The following is a 26,242-nucleotide window of genomic DNA, read 5'->3' as shown; positions in this document are numbered from 1 at the left end:
CCCATGGCCAAGACCTGCTTCACTGTCATCAATTGACTGAAATTATCAGGGGTGTGTGTGTTTGTATGTGTGTGTGTGTGAGAGAGAGAGAGAGGAAGAGATGGAGATGGAGAGGGAGAGAGAGAGAAAGAGAGAGAGAGAGAGAGAGAGAAGAAGGAGAAAGGGAGGGGGAGGAAGAGAGAGAATAAGACAGCAGCATGAAATTATGCGAGTATTTATTTTGGTGTTGGTCCATGCTCTCTCCCCAGTTTTCTGTCTTTCCTTTTATCTAGTCATTTATTTTAAAGATTCCATGCCAGGCTCTGTATGAATAATCTCAGGGTGGAGATAAATTGGTAAGAAAAAAAAAAAAGAAAGAAAAGAAAAAAGATTAAAGACACATATAACGATCTGGACTGAACTCTGCCTTCCAGTAATTGTGCGATCCACTCTGATTCTGCTTATTCGAGCAATAAATGAACTGGGCATAAATCACGTTGAGTTTTGAAGAGTAAATTAGTGGAGCAAAGTTTACTCATTTATCTTCCTAGGCTGGGTTAAGGGATTGAGAAGCTTTCCAACAACAACAAAAAAAGTCTTTGGGAAAAAAAAAGTTAAAAATTGCTTTTCTGGCTCCTGAACTTTCATGGCTAAGGACATTTAAAAAAATAGTAGCAGTTTCAATGTCAAATAAGATGTGCTTTCTGAATCTTTCTATATGCTTAGCCTGGTGGAAAATATAGAAATAAAAAAGACTGTTCCAGTCTTAATAGAGTATCTGACACATTGTAGATGCTTATACATATTAACTGAATAATGGATGGATGGATGGATGAATGAATGAAGAAATTGATGGATGGATGGATGGACAGACATATGGAATCCAGTCTAATCATCAACAGATGGCTGGTTGATTTCCGTCAAACCTTAAACTCACCCAGCATTTAAAGATCTGCATGATCATTTTTTCACGTATATCTTACGTCGCACAGTTAAATTCTTGAGGGCAGGGGTCTCCCTGGTGTAAATCTTTTGCGTGGCGGACTTCTGAGTTAAGTCAAGATGTCTGTGTGTACGTGGTACCAGAAGCTCCTTTTCCTGTCATGGATTTGGGTACAGAGGTCCGGCCACTGAGACTGACGGGAGTGGCGTGTGTGTGTGTGTGTGTGTGTGTGTGTGTGTGTGTGACTCATTCTGAAATGTTTATGACATGCCCTTTCTCCAATTTACAGGGATGTTCTAACAGGTATGGTCACAAATAGAAGTACTAAATAAAGTCACATAAAGAGATGCTTTTTCAGTAAAGGGGGACTTGTGTCTTATGTCACTGGGCACCCAGTGTTTTGACCAGACCAGGGCTCAGTGCACTTCTGCTAAAGGGGGAATGGAAAAGGAGAGGGGAGGACAGGGGCGGGGAGTAGATGGGAGAGGAGGAGAGGAGAGGGTCAGTAGGGGGGGGAGGGGGAGGAGAGAGCAGTCTGGAGTATTAACTGAAGAACAAAGCATACTTTGGGCATGATGGACAGTTCTAACGTTGAACGAGGGGATGGTTGCACAACTCTGGGAAGACACAAAAACCAGGGACTTGGACAATGTAAATGGATGAATTACATGGTGTGGGAATGACATCCCAATAAAGGTAAGAGAGAGGGGAGGAGGGGCAGAGGAAGGTCCCGCCCCTTACCCCGTTGTCCCACCTAAGCCTGCTCGCTCTCCCAGCTTGCTCTCCCAACTTTCCAGCTTGGGTTTTTTTTCTTTTTATTTGTTTGTTTGTTTTTTTGTATCATAGCTATTGCCCCTTGGTCCCATGCCCCCAGGCCCTGCTGTCTAAAGGCAGACATCTGATCAACACGATCAATACCTGCAACAAGCTCTCAGGAGCTGTTTGGAAGCAACACTGTGAACACTGTGGTTCCCAGGGTCAGACAGTGTGGCCTTTGGACCCAGAATTCCACGGAGCCCCGTACAAACTGTGTGGTCCTGGGGGAAATCACAGAACCTTCCCGAGTTTCCGTTTCCTTCTCTATGAGAGGGGCTAAGTCCTTATGGGTTATTGTAAGGCTTAAAATGAGAAGACGAATGGAAAAGCCTAGCCCAGCACCTGGGTCTGCATTATACCCAATATACCTAATTCTGGCTAGGTCCCTAAATAGGTATTTCTTAAAAAATAAGCGTTCCAACCTGACCAGGTGGTGGTGCAGTGGATAGAGTGTTGGACTGGGATGCGGTAGACTCAGGTTTGAAACCCAAGGTCGCCAACTGCTCAGGTAAGGAACGGAGCACAATAGGTTACAAAGCACAACAGCCCCAAATGGTGGGGAGGACAAAGGAAAAAAATAAACTGTGGAGTACAAACAATTCCGATTCTACAGCGAATTAGCAAAGCAGGACCCAGAAGGAGACTCCGAGTTTCCGAGTTCTCATTGCCTCCCTTCGGTCTCTCTCGACGCAATGGTGAGCTCCTGCATGTGAAGGCTGCGGAGAGGGTCCCCGTTTCCTGTAAGCTTTCCCCGCTAACTCTCAGCATGGTGTCCTGACTCCTCCTCTTTCTCCTCTCCTGGTGACACGTGCCCTTCAGCCTGCTCAGCCATCCCTCCCGATGTCGAAGGCACAGCTTAGAACTTCCACACACATTTTCTTTTCAGCTTCAGGCCTGAGCTCAGCCCTCTTGCTCAAGGTGACCGTTGATGTTCAATCTAAGCCGATATCACCAATGTTAATCAGGTCAGGGGCTTTCTGTTCAGCCCTCTGTCCAGGGACAGTCTGGAGCCCAGAGAAAGGAGATAGGGAGGGTGCAATGGCCTTTCCACCATCCACCCCGAGCTGGCACCGCCCTGGTGCACCTGCATGTTCAGTGTTCTCGTAGCAGGAACAGGTGCACAGCCCATGCTGCAAACAGCTGGCTGACGCCAATGCTTTCAGGGCATTTCTCCGCAGGAAGAGGTCTCTGCACAGGCGAGAGCTGACCTCAGGGATGCTTCTCAGTGGACGGACCCCCCACGCCTAGGCGACAGGGTCCTGCATACAGGCCTCTAATTTCCTGTGACGTGCACGTGGCTCTGTGGTTCTCTAACAGGAGACCACAGAGTCCCCCAGATGCACAAATAGAAGCGGTGACTTCACTGCTGAGCCCACTAGGTGGAGCTCAAGTCAAACTCCAGTCCAGGGCGGACCCAGACCCAGGACAAACCTGGGCACCACCACCGCCACCCGCCACCGCCACCGTCACCGTGTCTGTTCTTCCTGGGTTGGATTTGCATGACAAAGGAGCAGGCTCTACCCAGGGCCCCTTCCTGCAGACATCCACACGATGTGCCTTTATTGGACATCCTGAAGCAACTCTCCAAGACCACTGTGAAGCCGACACCTGCCTCTGCTTCGCGGAGTCCGCTGAGAGGATGGGAAAATACATCCATGTTTCAGGGGAAACCTTCCTCACGGGTTTCCAGAGATAGAAGGTCATTTCTCAGCTCCAGCTGACAATCCCGGGGGTCACCGAGGGATGGCAGCAAGTGAAGGAGGGGCAGGACCAGATGACCTTTGATGCAAACTAAAGTCACCCGAGTAATGAGTAATGTCCAACACTCTCCTGAGCCCCTCCCTCCTCCTCCACAGCTGCTCTGGGGCGGGGCCCTGCAGCGGCTCCCTAAGGTCAGCATGGCTTCATTATTTAATTCCTTTTCTCCAACTGCCGACCAACACCTACGGGAAGTCTCCCGAGCAGCGGACGCTTTGAGGGACATGCACGTGCATTTTAGGGTCAGCAAGGAGCCCGAGGAAAGGATGCCTTGTGCACCTGTCCACCTTTTCTGTCAGGTGTGTCTATGTGAAAACCCTGTAGGTTTGCCAAGGCGTCCTTGAAAACAGTAAATAATTCACAGGGAAGAGAATGGTGGAAATGGCTCTGTGTGTGTGTGCGTGCGGTAGATGGTGTCTCCTCCGCTGATGGACAAGTCCTGCTGGCCAGGTGGGACCTTCACATGGGGGAAGCAGAGCCAGACCTCTTCCACGATTTTAGACCATCCTGCCGTCGAACCCTGGGCATGGCTACTGGGTTCCCGAAGCTGTCCAAGCCCCTCCCAGCCCAACCCCTGGCTCTGACGCTTTGAGTGAGGGAGAGAGGATCGTGCCACACAGCAAATGCATTTTGAAAACACTTCTAAGGCCCTGGCCGGCTGGCTCAGCGGTAAAGCGTCGGCCTGGTGTGCGGGGGACCCGGGTTCGATTCCCAGCCAGGGCACATAGGAGAAGCACCCATTTGTTTCTCCACCCCCCCTCCTTCCTCTCTGTCTCTCTCTTCCCCTCCCACAGCCAAGGCTCCATTGGAGCAAAGATGGCCCGGGTGCTGGGGATGGTTCCTTGGCCTCTGCCCCAGGCGCTAGAGTAGCTCTGGTCGCGGCAGAGCATCGCCCTTGGTGGGCGTGCCGGGTGAATCCCGGTCGGGTGCATGCAGGAGTCTGTCTGACTGTCTGTCCCCGTTTCCAGCTTCAGAAAAAAAAAATACAAAAAAAACAACAACACTTCTAAACATCCGTTCGGGGCGTATGGACAGCCAGGTCACTGGAATTTCGGCTCAAGGGTACACGGCAGGGTGACATGAGAAGCACGCATCCCTGAGAGTCAGGCTGGGGAAGTTGCAGGTTCAGAGGGGTTTGGGTACCAGACACAGCGAGCAGGAGGCTTCTGGCACACGTGTGGCAGGTGCGGGAATGGAGCAGGGGAGGTGTGGACGCCTGGGAGCGCGTTCTGCTTGGGAGCAGTGATCCGACTTTCCACAGGACGGGCACTCCAAGGCATCACGTGCTCCTGCCTCCCTCTCCCTCGTGTGGGCACACGCATCCATCACAGCCTTTCCTGCGGGCGTAGCTTCGGACTCCTTTTAAACTCTGACCCCCATGAAGCCATTATCATCTATCAGCGTTGACACAGAGGTTGAAACGTATTTTCTGCTGAAATGCAAGGAGGAGTGTGGGGAGGGGCGGCGGATTCTATGGGGCCATAGTAAGGAAGGTCTCAGTCCCACCGCGACCTGGGCCTGGAGTGCTTCCCGCACACCAACGCGGGAAGGCACTTCAATGCACCAGCTCATTAGTTCCCAGTATTTCCCATAACCTCTGCACGAACCCTATGGATCAGACATTTTATTTCCACTACACATAGAGAGTAAGTGTGTCCAGGGAAGCCAAGTAATGTCTCCATGATGGTGCAGGCAGAGGTTGACTGGGGGTTCACTTCCAGGTCTGTTTGATTCTCAACTCCATGTTCTCTTGATAAAAAGCTTGCTAAGAGTCTTTTCCCCCAGCGGGAGGAAGGAGGACCAGTGGGGGATAGGGAGAAGGAGAGGGAGCCCCACAGGAAGATCGAGGAGCTGTCCAGGGTCCTGAAAACAGGTGCACGCAGGCAACAACAGGCTTCTGCCCCCCAGATGCCATGGTGGGGACACTTCAAGTGCCATTTTAAGAACATCTCTTTCTCCTACACGCTGGCTCACGTTGGCACGTCCCCAGAATCTACACACATCCATGTCCGTACACCCTTTGGCAGGATGCTCTGCAGAGTCCAAGAGTATTTCTGTGGGCCCTGGCCGGTTGGCTCAGTGGTAGAGTGTCGGCCTCGAGTGCAGAAGTCCCGGGTTTGATTCCTGGCCAGGGCACAAAGGAGAAGCGCCCATCTGCTTCTCCACCTCTCCCCCTCTCCTTCCTCTCTGTCTCTCTCTTCCCCTCCCGCAGCCGAGGCTCCAATGGAGCAAAGATGGCCGGGCGCTGGGGATGGCTCCTTGGCCTCTGCCCCAGGCGCTAGAGTGGCTCTGGTCCCGACGGAGCGACGCCCAGCATGGGCAGAGCATCACCCCCTGGTGGGCAGAGCGTCGCCCCTGGTGGGCGTGCCGGGTGGATCCTGGTCGGGCGCATGCGGGAGTCTGTCTGTCTCTCCCCGTTTCCAGCTTCAGAAAAATACAAAAAAAAAAAAAAAAAAGAGTATCTCTGTGGAAGACCTTGCGACAGCATCCCCGGGAGCTCACATGGACAGAAAAGGCTGGGGAAAAACTGTGTGTGCACTGAGCCACAGCGGCGCTGTCGCCGGCCCTGAGAATTCTCGCCACTGCCCCTGTGATCTCGCTACTTGGAATCTTCTCATGCTCCAGGTTCTCCTCACAATGGGGAGCAGGCTGCCAATGATTGAATTAGAGGGACACAGAACACCAACACTTGAAATCTGCCTTCATTTTCCACAAGAGCACCAGCTACCCACGGGCTCAGTGAGTGTGGTGGCTCCCACCCTGACATCCCACGCCTCCATGACTCCCCACCAGGCCTCCTAATTGAATCTGTGCTTTAAAGTTCCCCATTTCCTCCCATCTACTCAATACATGAGCATAAAACTAATTGAAGCTTGCCATTTCAATCTGCTCATAGTGTTCAGGATGTTCTTACGGCAAAGAGCCATCCCCTGGGGGAGTTTAGGGGTGGTGTTTGGGTCCTCCACGCACAGGATCACCCACCCTTATCTCTACCTGTGCAGAGTCCCAGGTGGATGCCCCCGCTCCAGCCTGGCACCCCATGAATTCCAGGAAGACGCCAGCTCACAACCAACAGCCAAGGCTGTTTAATGATTCATGTGCACTGGGTTATCTCCTCACTGTCTCCATCTATTCGAAAAACAAACAGACGGTAAACTTACTGATCTCTGAGGCCAGGCTAAGGCCCAGCGTACCTTAGGAGAGCCTTTACAACACCCCTAATGCCCACAGCTCTCTCTCTTCCGTTGTGTTCAGTGTTTGAAATACTCCTCTGGGGGCCCTGAATTATACATATCAGGCCATGTCTTTTATTTTCAACAGGACTTTTGAACTTCTCTGAGGAGAGCAACCGTTGCTTTTGTTACTCGATACATAATTGTTGACTTGTATCGTCTTTTCTGCTTCCCTGGGAGGCAGAAACAAGCGTGCCTGGCAATTAATTGCTATAGGTCAGATTGACATGCAATTACAAAAAATATATATATTGACCATTGAAAACCATAGTTATCTCAGCCTATGGACATCTCTTTTTAAAATATATCATTCGACTTAGTTTTTTTTTCTAGAAATGAGGGTAAATCACATGCAACTTACCTAAGTGTCAGGGAACAACCCTTAGATTTGAAAAATTATCAAAGGGAATTTTATGATAATAGTATAGCGTTCCTTTCCTTGTAACAGCAAAGGTTTGGGCAGCCTCAGAAAGTCAAGTGTGATCATATTTAATCAGGAGACCACAAATAAACATTGGGTACCTACTACAGAATTAAGAAAATAACATTCCCATGTGTTCAGTAAAAGCACAGTTCTCTGCCATGCCATTTGCATATATCATTCGACTTAGTTTTTTTTTCTAGTGTGCCTATAAGGTGGGCATTATTATACTCTTCTTAAAAAAATATGGAAATTAAGATTTGTGAAAGTACAAGTCTCAAGGCCACACAGCCAAAAGTCAACAGCAGCCTGAAGAATCAAATTCAGGGTTATGCTGACAACAAGGCCTTGAGTCTTCACTTCAGCATCATGACGTCAGGCAAGGTGATGGGCATGGTGGGTATGTAATCAGCCTAGATATCTATTTGCTAAATAAATAGTCTGCTCCTCTGCATCCCAGCCTACAAAGCTGGAAAGGAATTCTGGGCAGAAGGAACTCTGTATCTCAGTTGATTATTTTCACAGACGCAGAGTGTAACTTCCTAAGTTGGCCAGAATACCAAAGAAATACAGTTTTTATACAGCTTTGGTTGGTGCCTGAAAAAAAAATACTGGTAAATAAGCAAAGTTAGGGCAACAGTGTCCACAGAAGATGGCCTACTGTGAAAACAAAAATGCCTTCTCATCCCACTGTGTCTGTCCTGTTATTAATGTTTGCCAACCTCCAGAATGTCACCTAGTTAAGGGTTATGCCAGTTTTCTAAAAACCAATTTCTGTCACGGAAGGAGTTGATTTTCTCCAAGTCCATGAGCTTCCTAGAATGAGCCTAATAGATAGATCACACATTCAAAGTATGCCACTTCTTTTTAGAAAAGGACTCAAAGCAAAGAGAAAACTAATTCAAGCAAAAAAGTCAGGTCAGGAAAATGTCAAGAAGCAGCCAAGTGCGCGGAAAACTTCCACGCACATATGTAGCGGACCCTTAGTAGAGAACATTTAGTGGGCTCTCCTCTTCACTGCAGAAGATTGCTTCATTGTGTTGAGATCCTGATACAAAAACTTAGCGGGACAATTTATCTTCAACACAATGACCTTTAATTCTGGTTCGAGAAACAAGTTTGTGTGAAAGATGTATGTCCTATAAGAAGACAATTCTCCACCATGTGAAAGTCAAACCAAACCTATTCCCCCTCAACCCCATACTAGACCTTTGAATGCATGCAAATTCAGCCGCGTTCAAAGTTTCATTACATTGGCTCAGTGGTAGAGCGTCGATCTGGCATGCGGAAGTCCCAGGTTCGATTCCCGGCCAGGGCACACAGGAGAAGCGCCCATCTGCTTCTCCACCCCTCCCCCTCTCCTTCCTCTCTGTCTCTCTCTTCCCCTCCCACAGCCGAGGCTCCACTGGAGCAAAAAATGGCCCGGGCGCTGGGGATGGCTCCTTGGCCTCTGCCCCAGGCACTAGAGTGGCTCTGGTCGCAACAGAGCGATGCCCTAGATGGGCAGAACATCGCCCCCTGGTGGGCGTGCCGGGTGGATCCCGGTCGGGCGCATGCGGGAGTCTGTCTGACTGCTTCCCCGTTTCCAGCTTCAGGAAAAAAAAAAAGTTTCATTACAATTCGACCCATCACCTGCAGAAAAAGGCTTCTACCTGGCTCCACCAGAGGCCAGGACTGGAGAAGGTGGGAGTTCACGCATAGTTCAGAGAGTACCTCCTCTGGTTTGTGAAATACAAGGTGGGGCACAGGTCGGTTTACAGTTGTGAGTACACAAAACAGTTAAATCCTTCTATGAGTTCTGGCCGATTGGCTCAGTGGTAGCACAACAGCCTGGCTGGCATGTGGATGTCCCAGGTTCAATTCCCAGTCAGGGCACACAGGAGAAGCAATCATCTGCTTCTCCATCCCTCTCCCTTATCTCTCTCTCTTCCCCTCCCGCAGTCATGACTCAACTGAAGCAAGCTGGCCCTAGGCACTAAAGATGGCTCCATGGCCTCTGCCTCAGGTGCTAAGAAAAGCTTGGTTGCTGAGCAATGAAGCAACGCCCCAGATGGGCAGAGCATCGCCCCCTAGTGGGCTTACTGGTGGATCCTGGTTGGGGCACAGGCAGGAGTCTGTCTCTCTGCCTCCCCTCCTCTCACTGAATAAAAAAAATTCCTGTATGAGTATTTACTAATTGTGGTATTATCTTCCATAGGAACAACCGTATACCATTTGCCCCCACCCTGGATGTTTTTACCCTCTCCCCAAAGTCTTTCTGCCCCTGGCAGAGAAGAAGGCCACCCGCATTAACAGGGTATTGGGAATTGAATCCGAGCTTTCTCTGTGACTAGTTGGAAAGCCTGAAGCTAAGGGGGGAAGAAAATCCAGTCGTAAGTGACAGATACTCTCATCCTGCAGACTGAACAGCCTCCGGCATGGACTGAAGAACTGAGGGGAAAGAGTGATGATGAAACTTGTGAAAAAGGTATAATAGACCTGTGTCTTCAAAAGTGTCCAGGAAAGCCTTCAGGGCTTTCTTTTTCTTTTTGTACTATGAGTAATGTATATTAAAATGTTTTAATAGACCAATTTTTATTTTAAAGGGACGACTGTACTGTCCTCTCTGCCCCAAGCCCACCTGTGGCTGCGCTCTTGTTCTGACATCGGGGTGAGCACCTGCTGTGGCCACTGACACAGTTGCAGGGGTCGGAAAGCTCCTTAACAGTGCAAAAACCTGGGGCCTAAATTAGGCTCACTCAGCTCAGAAATCCACTGTCTTGATCATAGAAAGGAGATTCTGCCAGTATCTGAAATGAATTAGAATGATTCATTTTCCAAAAGCGATCTTATGATAGAGAGAAAGAGTTGGGTATCCAGCAGGACTGTTTTGGGGAGATGTTGTTTCAGTTTATGCGATGATGGGAAAAGGGTCACAAACTTTTCCTCATCCACCAGACACTGTTTCCAGTCAATGTAACAAGGCATCTGCTACATCTTTCAGTCATGTGAGTCCTTAGAGAAAAAAATAAATGAGCACAACAAAAAGTCTGATATTTACGGCTACCATGTAACCACCAGGAGGTCACTTTGAGAGCATGGGGCTGGGAGTCAGCCAGGCACGGGTGGGGGCTCTGCTGGGTGCTGGTTCTGAGATGTTATCCAGTCACTCAAGTGCTCGCTCGGGGTTCTCTCTGATGATTGGAGATAAGAATGCTTTTCTAGGAGGGCTGTTGTGCCAGGGTGCAGGTGCATGGACATCAACTGATAAATGATGGAAATGATTCTTACTGTGATTATTTTAGAAATACCCAAAGGAGCTTATTATCCATTGGCATCCTCTGTGGGGAGGGTTGTTGTCATTGTGAGACTGAAACCAACTCACCCATACAGACCAGACAGACTGTCCTCATGTGGGCGCTGCTGGTTTGGTCAACTTATGAGCCAGGTTCCCAGAATCCATTCCCCCTAAATTGCGACAGGGACAATGAAATAGTAGCACCGTGTATTGAGCACAAAACACTTTTTGAGTTTCGAGTTTTACAAATTTATAGAAGATGGCACGGAAGTTCCGTTGTCCACCATAAATCCTATTGTTCCCAGAAGGGGTAGATAAATCTTGAGGCATAATTACATGCTGCCTGTCGTGACCTTTGGAGATGCGTATCTGCTTGAAAAATGACGGGACGGTTCTTTCTCCCGAGCAGAAGACATTTGAGTTTCTCTTTGAAATATGCTTTCAGTGAAAAATGCTGGTGGATACTTTATTTTTTACTATGGTGGGTCATCTTTGGTTCCTCCGGGCTTGCTTTTCCCCATTGCCCCGGAGAAACTATGTGTCACATTTTCCTGCCTATCTACACATATTTGTCTGGAGTCCAGATGAAATGATTTTTTTCTCCATGTCTGTTTTCCAAAGTTGGCCCATATTCTACCTAAATAAACCCAGCAGGGAATGACGGCAGAGGCTGCGAACGCTCACACGGCATTGAACACTTCCCTATGGAACAATACTTGTTGGCAACGCCAGCTGTTGGTTTCAATTTTTTTTTTTTTGCGGGGAAAATTAGAAGGTGTCCTCGAAATAGTCACAGGGACCTAACACAACAGTGCCAGCAGCCCAACCCCAGGGCCTGGAACACTCCCCGAGTGCCTCACCTCGTCAAAACACGTGCAGGAAACCACTGAGGACGGCAGGGAGGAAGACAGGTGTGAAGGGCAAGGAGGCAGGGGTGGGGTTACGGGAGAATGGGGTCGGGGGAGAGAAGGAGGCAGGAGGAGGGGGGGAGAAGAAGAGAAAGAATAGAAAAGAAGACAATAAAACAGCCACCCTGCCCCACTTTCCTAGTTTGCTGACTGGTTATTTTTTTTTGCATGTCCCATTCAACAAATGGCCGTCCTAAACTTGAACCAGGTCTTACTGCCTTTGGGCTCCAAAGATGAACTTTTGATGACCAAGTCCCCGTACTATGCACGGGCATGTCCACCCAGCACTGCGAGCCTTCTGAAATCACCCTGGCTCTACGTCTCTTCCCCTACACACTTCTGGGTCGCCATGCGTTTTTGAGAGGCCATGTGAGCTTAGAGGTAACAACACCCTGTGATTATTTTAGGAATACCCAAAGCAGCTTATTATTTGATGGCGTCCTCTGTGAGGGGTTGTCATTGTGAGACTGAAACCAGCTCACCCACACAGACCAGACTGTCCTCACGCGGGCACTGCTGGTTTGTCAACTCGTGAGCTATTATGCAGGTAACCAGGAGCCCACCCGGGAGTTCCAGCACCACACCACACCCCCTCCCCCATCCTGTGGCTGGTAACAAAGCCCTGGGAACTACGACAAGGCTGGACGGAGTTGGTCTAGAAAGGAGGCGTCACAAGGGGGCAGGTGCTGAACTCGTGACCCCCTTGACCCTGGGTATCATGACCTGGAAAGGAGTCACAGAGGTCCCTGGGCTGTCAGAAGTTAAGATGTGTCCCCCCCACCCCACCCCCATTCCCTGACCTTAATTCCTAAGAATTAAGCAACTAGCTGGCGCTTTGCCTTGGGCACTGTTCTGCAGGTGACCCATTAAAAGGAAAATAAAAAGACAGTCTTACCCATGAGGAATTTTGCTCAGGACATAATATCCGGTATAGGAGTGCTGATGTATCTGAAACAAACAAACAAAAAAAAACAGAAAAAAATAACACAAGAAATGTTGAGACAGAGGTTGTGACTGTCACATTTTTCAAATCACCGTGAATGGTCACAAACACCGTTGGGCCAGAGGGTTTCTCAGGAACCCAGGGAGCAGAACCTTCTTACTGATTCAGAGAGTTCATTTGCATCTCCCATTATTTCCGTCCTTTGCAATGTGGTTCTCAAGGCAGCCAGAGGCTTGCTGCCAGTCTCCATGGCTACCTGGTTTGTGAGTAAATCGGGGGCAAGGATTTCCAGCTCACCCAGATGTAGCTCAGAACTAATGAGGACATCCTGGCCATCAGAGACCGTCAGGGACCCGTGCCTTTGGGGAGCTTTCTGTAAATTATGGCAAATTCCATAGCTTAGCCTCAGGGACTGATGATAACGAAGTCAACATGGGCTTCACCCGGGAGGACTCCTGACCCTCTGTGTGTCGTGTGAGGAGCATGTGTTAGACAAAAGGAGGGCTCACTGGGAGGGGGAGCGTAGCTTTCAAAACTAAGGTAAAAAAGAACAAAAAATGAAAACAGCGTTTCCTGAATCCTGCAGCCCCCAAATCTCGGCTGTCCCCCTGACATTTGCGAGGACTATGTTTCATTACCCTTTCCCTGTGCGACTTCTGTGAGTCGGCACCCTCTGTGGACAGGTGCTCAGGGACCAGCACAGAAAGCCACCTCCCTAAGGAGAGTCAGTGACGGACAGCAGCCCAGAGGAGAGAGCGAGTGCAGACATGTGTCCCAGGGGATGCATTTGGACACCAAGGAAACAGGACCTGAACCTTTTCGAGTAACATGAAAGTTCATGTACGTCCTCGTGCCTCATGGCCATCCAGAGCACGATCGATGTATTTTTAAAAATGTGTAAGGCAAGATTTAAAAAAGGCAAATGTATGTTCTTCTTTCCATAAATTGGTTATCAAAGCAACATGATTTTAAGTTAATAAAACTGGAACTGGAACTAATTTCATTTTTTGAAAACAACAACAACAAGACCTCACTCCCAGGGGGGTCAGTGAGCATGAAGAAACCAACAATAACTCACTACTCAAAGAGTTAAGGATTTTAAGTCCAACCCAAGGGAGAGCTGATCTGAGGTCTCTCTGTAAACTCTGTGGAAATGGCCTGAACAAAAAAGGGTGTGTGCTCTCAACTCTCCAGGTGCAAGCCCAACCTGGTGGCTGTGAACAGAAAAATTCCAAGAGACACAATAAACACACACACACACACACACACACCCCAACCAAAAAACCCCACACAACGTATGCTGCCTTTCTCGGTTACAGACCCATTTCTTTAATTCACACAGAAACAGGGATTTCAGTTATTTCCTGGCTATGGCATTCCCAAAGCAAACACCTAGATGTATCCCTCTGTGCCCCTCTCTCAATATACCCAGGGACCCTAACATTCAGCCCTGGAATCTCTGCTGGGTGCACACCATGAGAAAAAGGAAGACAGAAAAATGAAAATGAACTCACAAGGGCAACAACAAGAAATGGAGCAAACCATTCATTTTTCAGTGCTCCATCTATATTGTCAGAGGCCAAGAGGAGAAAACAAAAAAGACCTTAAATAGATGGGAAGTGTAATCGAGTATCTGGAAAACTGAACCACTAAAGTAGAAGGATTCAGAGAAAAATAAGAGAGAGAGAGAGAGGGTCCAGAAGTAGAGACCCGAGCTGCAGGGTCTGCCCAGAATGAGAGCGGAGCTTCCCAGGGCAAACTTAGTACAAACGGAAAACCATGAAAAGTGGTCATGACTCGCGGGCTACTCTTTCACAAACACGGAAAGTGGAGGAAGATGGGACAGTTTTCTCATTTCCCAGATGAAAGACTCTCACATTTCCTACCACAGAAGAGCCCCCCAACCACCAGGAGCCAAAGGAACCACAAGCCCCAAGAAGAACGGCTCTTTGGAGAGCACAGATTCCAGGGGTCTCGTCGACACAGCGCCTCATCGCAAGAGGCACAGGAAAAAAGCTACATCTCCCGGCAAAGATGCGTTCCTGAGAGAGAGAACATCTTTCTCTTCTATGTGATCCCTACTCATTGGGCGTATTTATGTATCTTTCTTGAACACGGGCGCCCAAGACTTCTGATCGTGGAAGAAAAGTGCTCAGAGTTGGAATCTGGCTTATTTCTCTAAGAGTGCCCGTGGACATGTTCGTGCATATGGACCGACTTTGGTTTCTTCCTACAACATTGAAGTTCCTTGGAAAAATAAATACATCATTCTTGGAGGGGAGGGGAAAAGAGTTTCAACAAGTTATTTTTTTCTAACTCTATCAAGCAAAAACAGTGGATACTGGCATTTACTAATTGGGGGGGAGGGAATCACCCGTGCAGCGTTTGTCCCAGGGTCAGTTTATAGACGGTCAGCTTTTTATACTTTGAAATGTAAAAACTTAGTTCAACTTGGATAGTTCTATTTTTGTGGGTGGTCCCATAACCCCCTCAAAACTGAGCTGAAAGTGTTATTTTCTTCAACTCTGGTTTTCTTTCTCTGCCCTTGTTTTCCTCAAGCCCACCACCCACGCTTCCTCCCTCGGTCAGGGGTCTCCCTGCTGACCTCCCCTCCATCCTCTGCCCCAGAGGAAGCTCCCGCAACCCTTCCCGAGACTCACATCCCCGGTCTCCACCCCCTTTCCTCTTGCATCTGGTTGAACTACATCCCATCCCCCGCCATGAGGGACCCATTTTCTCACCACCCCTCTGCACTGTTTCTTCTCCCAATTCTGTGGTCTAGAACTTAAGTCTCCCACATTAAAAAAAAAAAAATTCCTGCCTTGGCCAGTTTGCTCAGTGGTAGAGCGTCAGCCCAGCATGTAGATGTCCTGGACTCGATTCCTGGCCAGGGCACACAGGAGAAGCACCCATCTGCTTCTCCACCCTTCCCCCCTCTCCTTTCTCTCTATCTCTCTCTTCCCCTCCCGCAGCCAAGACTTCACTGGAGCAAAGTTGGCCTGGGCGTTTAGGACGGCTCCATGGCCTCTGCCTCAGGCACTAGAATGGTTCCGGTTGCAACAGAGCAATGGCCCAGATGGGCAGAGCGTGCCGGGTGGATCCTGGTTGGGCGCATGCGGGAGTCTGTCTCTCTGCCTCCCCGTTTCTCACTTCTAAAAGTTATCAAACAAAACAAAACAAAAAGAATTCCTAGCCACATTCCTCTTGAACTCCTTTTCTTTTTCTTTTTTTAAATTAAACTAGCATAGCAGCTCAGAAGAAACTCCACACCAACTCCCTTCCTGTTCATTCCCAGACTCCAAGTGACCTTCCCACTGGCTGCATAGAACGGGGGGCTTTCTCATTTCCACTCTGTTCCATCTCTGCAATCCCTTCCTGATTCGGTCCTATGCTCTATGCAGAGAGAAAATTAAACATGTCACAGGGTGGAGAAGAACTCAGAGGAACAGCTTCCCGAGCCAGGACCGAGGACACGCTGGCTGGAACACATGATTAAAGAAATACGATAGGTTGCCTACCCACCGTGCCATGTACCTGAAATGAATGTAAACTTTAATTAAAAAAAAACAACAACATTTTTTTAAAAGAAATAAGATAGGGTAACCTGATGTCAATGAAAGCTAACGTACCGGGAAAGGTAACAGGAAAAAGACAGGCCAGGAGGGGAAAGAAAATGAGATTTAGAAACCAAACAGTAAAATCATCATCATCATCATCATCATCATCATCACCATCTCTCCAAGATGTCAAGGATGATGAGTAAAAAAACAAAAACAAAAACCTAAAGGAGAAAAAAGAATTAAGAAGCTGGAATATGTGTGAGATTCCTTGGCTTTAAAAGTGAGAGTAACTGAAGTGTCTACCCTGCGGTCTGTCCCCTTAAGGTTTGGAAGCCTGTGCTCCCCAAACAGGAGAAGACCCCAGAGGGTCATAGCTAGCATATGACACCCACTCTGCTGGAGATGAACACACAAGTCAGGCCCCTGGGACAAGGGACACACCTGGCCGTGAAACAAGATCCCTTGTGAAGGCAATGCCCTGAAAATGTCCCTTCTGTTTCCTCAGGAACTTTTTAACAAAAAGCTTCATTGAGCTATAACCGCTATACCAAAGAACAGCCCATATGAGACATGTACAATTTCATGAGTCTGGACATGGGCCAGCACCTGGTGACACCATCATCACAGTCAAGGTGACAGACATGGCCGCCCCTCCCAGAGTGTCCTTGTGTCCTGATAACCTTTTAAGAAGGCAACGGAGATCAAACAACAAAGACTGAACCCTGCATCCCCCGCCTTCCAGTGGATGTGGGGGGCAAGACCAGGCAAAGAAATGGATGTCTTGTTTTCCAAAAATGCCTCCTGAATCGCCTCAATCTGGGTCTGGACACGTACTTCTACAAAACCCGCATCCTGGTCCTAAGTAATGAATCCCATCCGTTATCACAATCTCCCCCGTCACACAGTAGGGGGCCCCGCCTTTGAGGAGCCCGGAGGCCTGGCTCAGTGGAATGGCTGATTTTCAGGTGGGGCATCAGGGCAGGGGGAGCCTCCCCTGAATATTCCATCTGGGTCCTTCCCTGAATAATTAAAATGAAGAAGCACATCTTCCATCCTGTGCCCAAGAGCTGACCCGTTCGTGATGTCTTTCTTTTTTTTTTAATTTATTGATTTTTAGAGGGGGGGGGGAGAGAGAGAGAGAGAGAGAGAGAAAGAGAGAGAGAGAAGGGGGAGGAGCAGGAAGCATCAACTCCCATATGTGCCTTGACCAGGCAAGCCCAGGGTTTCGAACCAGCAACCTCAGTGTTCCAGGTTGACGCTTTATCCACTGCGCCACCACAGGTCAGGCCTCATGACGTCTTTCTGGGAAGAGATGGTGTATATCTTGTCTTAGAAGTCTTTCCCTTCACGTTTGGAGAAACAGGCCCTGCGGAGGGTGTCACTTTGGCCGAAGAGGAAAGACCAATGAGCCAAACAACTCCAGGGAAGATGACCAGGTTGGCTGGACTCTGGGAAGGAAGCCACCTGAGAGACATCAAGGGTGACCACAGGTGGTCCGCCTGGAAGAGAGAGGACTGAGGGGGATGGAGAGTTCTGTCTGAGGTTTCGAAGGGCTACAGGAGGAAGTGTGAGCAGGACTGTTTGTCACATGCTCCGAGGGGAAGAGTGATATTGATATGCACATAGTATGAGGGACCAACGATGCTAACTTTTGGTAATTAAAGCTATCCAGTGCTGAAAAGGCGTACATACCAGTCCCTGTTAATAAAACCATGGAAGCTGCGTGTACTGGAGCGACAAGGAGAATGTAGGGAGTCATGAAATTGAACCAGGTGGCTACTACCATTCCTTCCCATCCAGAGAATTCTTCATGTCCCCACGGAGGATTGGCTCCTGCCCTCTCCTCTGAGCTCTGGCTACAGGCAGAAGTTTAACGGCGTCTCAGTCTTGGGCACAGACGCCTAATCTTGATCAGTGAGCTCAGATCTTAGCAGGTCAAACCTGAAGAGCTCCGGCTGGTGCAGAAATTATTTATGTTCCTCGAGACTCCTTCCTTTCCAAGACTGCAGAAATCTCACCTCATGGCAGAGTCAGACCCTGCTAGATTCTTCTTTTCTTTCTTTTTAGATTTTACTTATTGATTTTTAGAGAGGAGGTTGAGGGGAGGGCCAAGCGGGTAACATCAACTCATCGTAGTTGCTTCCTGTGTGTGCCTTGACCCAGCAAGCCCGGAGTTTCAAACCAGTGACTTCAGCGTTCCAGGTCGAGGCTTCATCAACTGCACCACCACACCTGCTTAATTCTTCACCTCCCGCTTCATGTGCGTCTTTCATTGGGCACAACCCCAGAGTCCCAACATCTGGGCAGAATAATCTAGCTCCTTGCCTAGTCTTTGTCTCCACTCTAATGGCTGGTGGCCCCGTAAATTATAGGTCCCGATGTTGACTCTGAGAGGTGCCTTCCTCTCTCAAGCAGAAGGTCAAGATCACCCCCATGTTCCAATCATTTAATTTGGCACACCCATCCACAGACTCTGCCAGTTTATATCATTTTCATGAAGTCAAACACCCCTTGCTGTAATAATTTTAAAAAATTTATTTTTTCTAGAGGACCTCAAATAACTAGGGACAAATTTGAACTGCTTAATAAAAAGCGAAGCTCTTTAGCTCCTGTAATAGGAGACAATTATTAGGGAAATGAAATGAAATGTCCTTTGCTTTTTTCCCCTGGCCGCATAACTTTTCTTCCCAACTATACGGAACTTTCAATTTAGTGTGACGATCTAAGCAAGAGATGACATGCACGAGTCATAGTTGTCAGTTTCAGAGTACAAAAGTGATGTAAACTCCTTGGGATTCAGGATTTATATCTCAACTCCTCCTTTCCTCCTGGAAGAACTGGTCTCCACAACATTTTTCAGATTTAAGGGAGTATAGGTGGAGATGTCTTCTGGCACCTGTCACTTTGTCAATTGTCTGTGCTGTTCTCCCTACCACACCTTACCCTATAACACTCTAATTTGTACTTTTGTGACCAATTCCCATTCGTCTGGTTTGTTAAATAGAGAACGTTTCTCTCATCCTCTGTCTCCTTCACAGAAATGCCTTTATTTCTTTTCTTTATTCAGTGAGAGCTGGGGAACCAGAAAGACAGACTCCTGCATGTGCCCTGACTAAAATCCACCTGGCATGCCCACCAGGGGTCATTGCTCCATTGATCAGCAACTGAGCTCTTTTTAGCATCTGAGGTGGAGGTCATGGAGCCATCCTTAGTGCCCAGGGCCAATTTGCTCCCATCGAGCCATGGCTGCAGGACGGGAAGAGAAAGAGAGAGAAGCAAGGGGGGAAGGACGGAGAAGCAGATGGGTGCTTCTCCTGTGTGCTCTGACCAGGAATTGAACCTGGGACATCCACATACCTGGCTGATACCACTGAGCCAAACAGGCAGGGCCCAGAAATGCCTTTCGGTGATAAGTTCCTATGAGAACATCAAAGTATAAATACAACATAATTCAAAATGAGGGTGTGCCTAAAGAAAATATCATATATTTCAGAGATGAACAGCAAAAACTCCAACCATGATTCTAAGCAAGTTGCCCAACACCCACGTCAAGTGCATCTCTGACATCCAGAACCAGCTGATTTCATTTTTTCCTTTTTCTTTTTTCCCTATCATTTCCTCCCATCTCACTGGGACATTCCAATTCAAGTGGCCCTTCCATGTGTCTTATAGGTTCGCCTCTGGAAACCAGTAGAATCAGTCATGGTTTTGCTAAGAAGACATTCAAAGAAAGTGGTCCAGGAGAATGTCCTCCCTCACTGATTCTCAGAGGCACCCACCTGCGTTCCGTGACATCTTCCAAGCCCTATCACATCCCGTTCCCTGCTTGGCCGTCCGCTCGGAAATAGATTCTGGGAGTTCCTAGGAGTCCGGGCAACACGTTCCTTCCATTGTTGCCTTTACCATTTTGTTGCTTGGCCGGGGTGCTCTGCAGGTTCATTCCTGACTTTGCTTCAGGACACAGCACGTTCCATTTCTGGCTCTATTTTCTGTCTGTCTTCTTCTCACCTGAATCTGCTGCCCCTAGGACCGGCCTGGTTGGGAGGAGGAGGCTAGACCAAGATAAATACAACCTCCTTACCTTGTAGACATCTTTTGGATTTACTATTTTCCGATGTCCATTGCCTTGACCCTCACAACGCCTGCTCCTGCAGCTGGACCCTCCGGGCCCATCCACGTTGTTGCCAACGGTAAGCATTAATTATTCTTATGGCTGAGGTCTGTTCCATTGCGCTCAAGTACCATATTTTCTTTATCCACACATCGACCGTTGGGCACTGGGCTGCTTCCATGTCTTGGCTGTGATGGACATAAGGGTGCACTTATCTTTTCAGATCAGTGTTTCGGGATTTTCTTTCCCAATATATCCCTAGAAGTGGAATCACCGAGTCATAAGGAGGTTCCACTTTTAATTTTTTTAAAGCACCCAAATGGTCCAGCCCATCACCTTTGCATCTGTACATTGCACGGCTTTCCCAGAGCCTCAAAGTGGACGTCACACTCCAGTCTGCTGGCAGGAGCTCATGTCCATCTCGAGGTGATGGGGGGCACTTCTCAGTGGAGGGGAGAAAAGTGTGGTGGACAGACGGCAGACATGGACGGGGAGGGAAAACCTGGTGACAAGGGGCTGTCTGCTATCACGTCAAAGGAGGTAAAATAAAATTAAGAGTCCCTTAGCCCTGGCTGGTTGGCTCAGTAGTAGAATGTCAGCCCAGTGTGTGGAAGTCCCGGGTTCAATTCCCAGCCAGGGCACACAGGAGAAGTGCCCATTTGCTTCTCCACCCCTCCCTCTCTATCCTTTCTCTCTATCTCTCTCTTCCCCTCCCACAGCCAAGGCTCCATTGGAGCAAAGTTGGCCTGGGCGCTGAGAACGGCTCCATAGCCTCTGCCTCAGGCGCTAGAATGGCTCTGGTTGCAACAGAGTAACGGCCCAGATGGGCAGAGCATCGCCCCCTGGTGGGCATGCCGGGTGGATCCCGGTTGGGCACATGCGGGAGTCTGTCTCTTTGTCTCCTCACCTCTCATTTTGAAAAAATACAAAAAAATAAAACAAAACCAAGAGTCCATTTGTGCAGGACACAAAGTTTTAAGGAAAAAAATTAGAAACAAATGTTGGACACAAAATTTTAAGAAAAAAAAATTAGAAACAAATGTTGGAAAACCCATGTTAGAGCTGGTTGTACATAAGGTTATGTGGACGTGTAACAACCTCAGAGGTTCTCAGGGACACTGAGCATTTTTACAGACCCCTCTCATCTCAGTCGTCTGCCAAGTCAAGCTGCCAGGATCTGATACACAACTTCCCAGGAGGAGGAAGAGTTGAATGCAAACAACTTTTTTTTTTTTTAAATTCAGATCCAGGGTTGACTATCCCTGGGGCAAAAAGCCCCAAAACCTTTTGCCAGAGGGGGGGGGAGGATGGGGAACTGGGTGAGAAAGGAGAAGAGATTAAAAAGTACAAATTGGCAGTTATAACACAGTCACGGGGATGTAAAGCCCAACCTAGGAAATATCGTCAATAATGTTGTAATAATGACGTAAGGGCAAGGTGGGCACCAGACTTACTGAGGGACCCTCTTTTATAATAAGGCGTATACATGTCTAACCATGATGCTGAACACCTGGAACTAACATAACATTGAATGTCAACTGTCATTGCAAAATAACTTCTAAAAAAACTTTCGAAAATGTGGGGTCATAGGTGTAGTGGGTTTTTTATTTCTGGTTCTAAATATATACAGAATTTATTTCATCCATGAATGTCCCTGACTGTCTGTCTCCTAGCCTTAGTCAGTTTCAAAGTATTGGATACGAGTTGCCTGTGTGTCTCTGTGTGTGGACAGGCAGAATCCACCAAAACAAAACAGGAAGGGCCGCCCAATGTGTGTGTGCCTCCCTCTGGGTGTGAGGACAAAATTGTGCAAAAGGAGGTGTGAACCCCAAAGCACACACAGGTGGAAGAGTGCTCACCTCCCTACTCCCCAGCTGAGGACAGGGCAACAATGACTGCTTCTATCGCGGCGGAGAAGTTTCAATAGGCAGAGTCACATGAGAGAAAGGAAAAAAACTCATTTGGGGCGAATGCATCCTTAAAATTACTCTCACGATGAAAAAGAGGAAAACAGCCTTTTGCTTCATTAAAGATTGTTTCAGAGTCTCCCGGCCCGATCGGCACTTCTGCACTTTAGTGAAATGCTGCATTCCACACAAAAGAGCCTCTAAATAGATCTTTTGGTGTCGACAGATCCAAAAACATGAGCAGAACCCACAGCCTGCTTTGCCTTTGAAGGGGGCTTTAAAGCAGGGTTGGTCGGAGAAAAGGGAGGTGGTGTTTTCAGATGCCGCAGGAGGACCGGGAGACCGACATCACAAAGCGACCAGTAGGTACAGACCGTGTGTCTGCCACGTGCTCAAGGTCCTCCAACGGGCACAGAGGGAAGAGCCCTCCCAGACATGGAGCGGAGCGCTGAATTCTGCATGGCTTTTCTTGGAGCTAAAAACACTGAAGCTAATTAGGCAGCACGGCTCCTTGGGACCCACCCGATGGTGGCTCGGTGCTGTTGAAAGCCGGGTTCCACGGCAGAGGTTTTCAAGGTGTGGCCCAGAGCATGGACGGCATCAGAATCACCCCGGGTGCTTGTTCAGATGCATGTCCCCAGGCCCATCCCAGATTTGCTGACTCAGAATCTTTCAGGCCTTGATATGCATTTAAAATTTTTTTTCAAAAATGCTTCCACTGATTTGAGAGAGAAGAGAGAGAGAGAAACATCAGCTCGTTCCACTTAGTTGTGCTGTCATCAATGACTTCTCGTTTCTGCCCTGACCAGGGTCAAACCCATGACCCTGACACGGTGGGCCGACACTTTACCCACTGAGCCACCCGGCCAGGGCCTTGAGTCTGCATGTTGACAAAGCCGCACAGACATGTTAACAGGCGTGCGCATCAACACTGGAGGACCTCTGTCCAAGGGACTGAGTGCTGCTCACATCACCTGAGTCCTGAGTCTGCAGCTCTGACCACCTAATTTTGGACTGGTCAGTCATCCTCCCTCCGTTTCCACTGAAGCCACTTGGGGGGTGAGAGGGGCAAGCTTTCTGCACAGAAAGCATGACATGTGCCAACCACCCAGAGAGCCTCTGTGTTCACTCTGAAGCACCCCGAGGCTCTTTCCCCAGACTGTCTTCCCTTCGCGTGGGCCCTGAACTTCTCTCTCGTCTCCTAACCCAGCTGACCCACTGTTTCCTGAGAACAAGGCTGTGGAGCGAGCCCTAACTTCTTTATACATCAATGTGGATTCAAGTAACCAAGAGCCTTCACATGGACTTATTTATTAATTCGCGGAAGCATCCATCCGTCCAGGAAACAACTGCCGAGCTGTCGCCATCAGGCAGGTGGTGCGGTGGGTGGCGGGGTCCACTGCTGCCTGTCACCGATTGTGGTAGAGAAAACAGAACCCACTTTCCAATCTCAGTCTAGATCAGTCCATCTCGCCTGTGGTTCCTGAGCCCCGACCTTTCCACCATCACGTGGTGCAGGACCCTAAGGGTTCATCACTATGACAACAGTAGTATGGTTAGAACTCTGGACACCCCAATGCCAGGATCCCGACCACATGTGGCAACGATGACCAACAACGCATCGTGACTGTGGTGTCTCCCACGATCACATGCTCGGGGTGAAGCGTGTCAGCATGCAGCAGACAGGGACATCCCTGGGGGCTTGTTGACAGGGACCTTTCCTAGAACCAACATGCCCGGGCCCCACGGTGTCGATGTGAAGCCCACAGAGAACAGCCCCCCCTGGCCAGATACCCCAGGTGTAGCATCACGGAACTCAGAACTGCAGAAAGCTCAAAGTCAGGGATGTCTCTAGAGCCAGAAACAAAGCTGTCATTCCTGATAAGAACAGTGAGGTCAGCTGATGGGGGTGTCGGGCCGGGATTAGGCTCAGGTGAGGCCCAGGGTTTTGATGCCCTCATGGGGGCAGGGCAGGTACACTGGGCCCCGATGGGGTCATGAGCTGAAACTTTGGACTCCTGGAAAAAGCCAGCGGCCACATTTGGATTACGTTCCCTTGAAAGTAGGACCAGGAACTTCCACCTATGAGCCCTGCACAGGAACACTGTTTTCTGTCAAGCCAGGGCTCTGGGTGGGGTGGGCTCGAGTTTCCCTACAGGAATTTCAACCATAAGACATTGCCCTGTTCATCGGTGGAGTCACATCTGTACCATCTCGCTGTCAGCAAACCTCCAGACAGACATGAACACACACACAGTCCAGGGAACCGAACACTCCTACAGCCCAGCACACCCCGCCTTCCAGGGTCCCCTTGACCACGAAGGCCATGCAAAGCACGCTCAACTTGAGAAAGAGCTCTCAGCCAAAAAAATGATACAGAAGTAAACCAGCCCAAAGGCCAGCAGAGTCAATGAAAACAAACAAACAAAACACCAAAAACAAAACTTCACTCTCCACCCAATCGCTTTTTAAAGAAGCGAACAGTATTTCTAGATATTATAAAACTTATATCCACTGAAATAAACAAGTTAATGGACCCATTCTGCAACAGATTAAACATAACGGAAATGAAATTAATAAACTAGAATACAGATTAGAGCAAAGTGCACATGACACAGCGCTGAGAGGTAATGAGACAGAAACAAACATTATGGATACATACACTACTGTAAGAAGGCAATATACAAAGAAGACATCCCAGCAGGAAAGACTACAGAGAATGCGGTATGAATTCATTTAGACTTAAACCATGAGTCCTCAATATGAAGGACAACCAGTCAGGAGCAGCATAAATAAAAAACAAATACACACACACACACACACATACTAGTCAATGAAAATGGAAGATGCCCATTAAAGCCATCAGGGGGAAAAAAAAAGACTTCTTACAGAGGGAAAGTCAGAGCGTTAAGCAGAATGGCTATCCGCAACCGATGAGGCTCGGAAGAGATATGGACTATCACCTTTGAAAACGGAAGAAAAAAAGAAAAATGATCTTGGAGCTCAACTATTACCTAGAGGACAATGTCCAAACCAAACACCCATGGCGTCCTCACAGAGTTGCAGACGCGCCCGGACAAGAATGACAGGCAGCTGTCAGCGCTGAGCAAGGAGATGGCTGGACATGGAGGTCAAGCCAAGTAGCTTGCGTAAAGCAATGACAACCATCGCAGCTCATCAGGGAGGCATTCAGCCAGACGGGGCTGAACTACTAGACAGCCAGAACACCAGAAACGGGTCCGGAGATTACGGAGAGAAAAGAGCCACCAAGAACATGTGACTGATCCTAGAAAAATAAATTCAGTCAAGGATGATACGAGCACCATAGAAAACGCCCGCACACAGAAGAAACAAAATACAATGATCAGAAACCATGGTAATCAAGCCAATTGGCAAATTTTAGAGCCTATGGACTGTTACTAAGCTTGACCGAGGGGTAGACCAACCACGTCTCCAGGGCTCACCTAAGACTGCTCAGACAGGGTCCTCTCTCCAAAGCATCAGCGCCACACGGCTTCGTTTAGCCCACGGTTCCTGGTAACACTAATCATTAGCCAGCAGTTTCACGGGGCGGTCCCCAATGCCCAACACGACCTAGCAGCGCTTTGTAACTTTGTGGACAGTAGCCTCTCATTCTTGTCTGAACTCAGTCTCCTCTGCCAGGCAGCCCCCGTGACTGCCTGTGATGACAGACCACTTCAGTTTTTTTTTTTTTTATGCTTGTTTGTTGGTTTATTTGGACATCATCCTTTAGCGACATTAGCTTTCTTTCTTTTTCTTCCCCAGTTGAAGATGATACTCCATGTTTCTCCCAAGCCTCTTGTGATGCTGATAGTCAATTCTGTATGAGTTCTGACTTGCGTTCTGATGAACAATATCAGGAAGCCCTACCAAAGTCAAGACCCACCCCCCCACCCCCCAGAATTCTCAAAGCATTCCTGTTCCCTTAAAGATGTGAACAGCTTGTGCCTGCCCTGTCTCAGTGACCGCCTGGCAGAGTCCAGCGCCAGGACACAGAAAAGGGAGCCGGGCACCTAACTTGCCGGGTGAGACTCCTCTTCTCCAACATCACAAAGAGGGATTTGGCAAAGCTCGGCTGCAACTGTGTTCGATTACTGCCGGGGTTAACTACGGCCTTTGTCTGCTCAGAGCAGCTATAATCTGTGGACAATGTGGCTAATTTCATGCCCTGGTGTTTTTTGCTCTTAGAATCAGTCACATCGACAATGCGTGTGGGCAGCTGGTTGGAAAGCAGAAGATCATTTGGTTCCGGTGCCACAGTGCTCAGAATCCGGGCTGTGGCTCCAGAGGGGTGTGCGATAAATTATAGTGGCCGAGGAAAACTTCTGCGCACACTGCACAGTTCAAATTTGGTGAGTCCACTGT

General features: G+C 48.6%; 1 protein-coding gene and 1 non-coding gene across 6 annotated transcripts in view; one reads left to right on the top strand and one right to left on the bottom strand.

The window, feature by feature from the left end:
• DPP6 (dipeptidyl peptidase like 6) overlaps nt 1-26,242 on the bottom strand; it is a 590,008-nt gene that overhangs the window by 113,039 nt on the left and 450,727 nt on the right. For all 5 annotated transcript variants that reach the window (XM_066235792.1, XM_066235795.1, XM_066235791.1 and 2 more), the window contains exon 6: nt 12,231-12,283. In XM_066235792.1, the coding sequence (XP_066091889.1) occupies nt 12,231-12,283 (53 nt within the window). The remainder of the gene's footprint in view (nt 1-12,230; nt 12,284-26,242) is intronic.
• Nucleotides 5,557-5,632, top strand: TRNAS-CGA (transfer RNA serine (anticodon CGA)). Its single transcript has one exon. It is a non-coding gene; the product is annotated as a tRNA-Ser (tRNA).

The sequence above is a fragment of the Saccopteryx bilineata genome, chromosome 6 (assembly GCF_036850765.1).
Source record: "Saccopteryx bilineata isolate mSacBil1 chromosome 6, mSacBil1_pri_phased_curated, whole genome shotgun sequence".
In the NCBI taxonomy this organism is placed as follows: Eukaryota; Metazoa; Chordata; class Mammalia; order Chiroptera; family Emballonuridae; genus Saccopteryx; species Saccopteryx bilineata.
The sequence above is the reverse complement of the archived record's forward strand: the minus strand, read 5'-3'. Positions and strand labels throughout refer to the sequence as shown.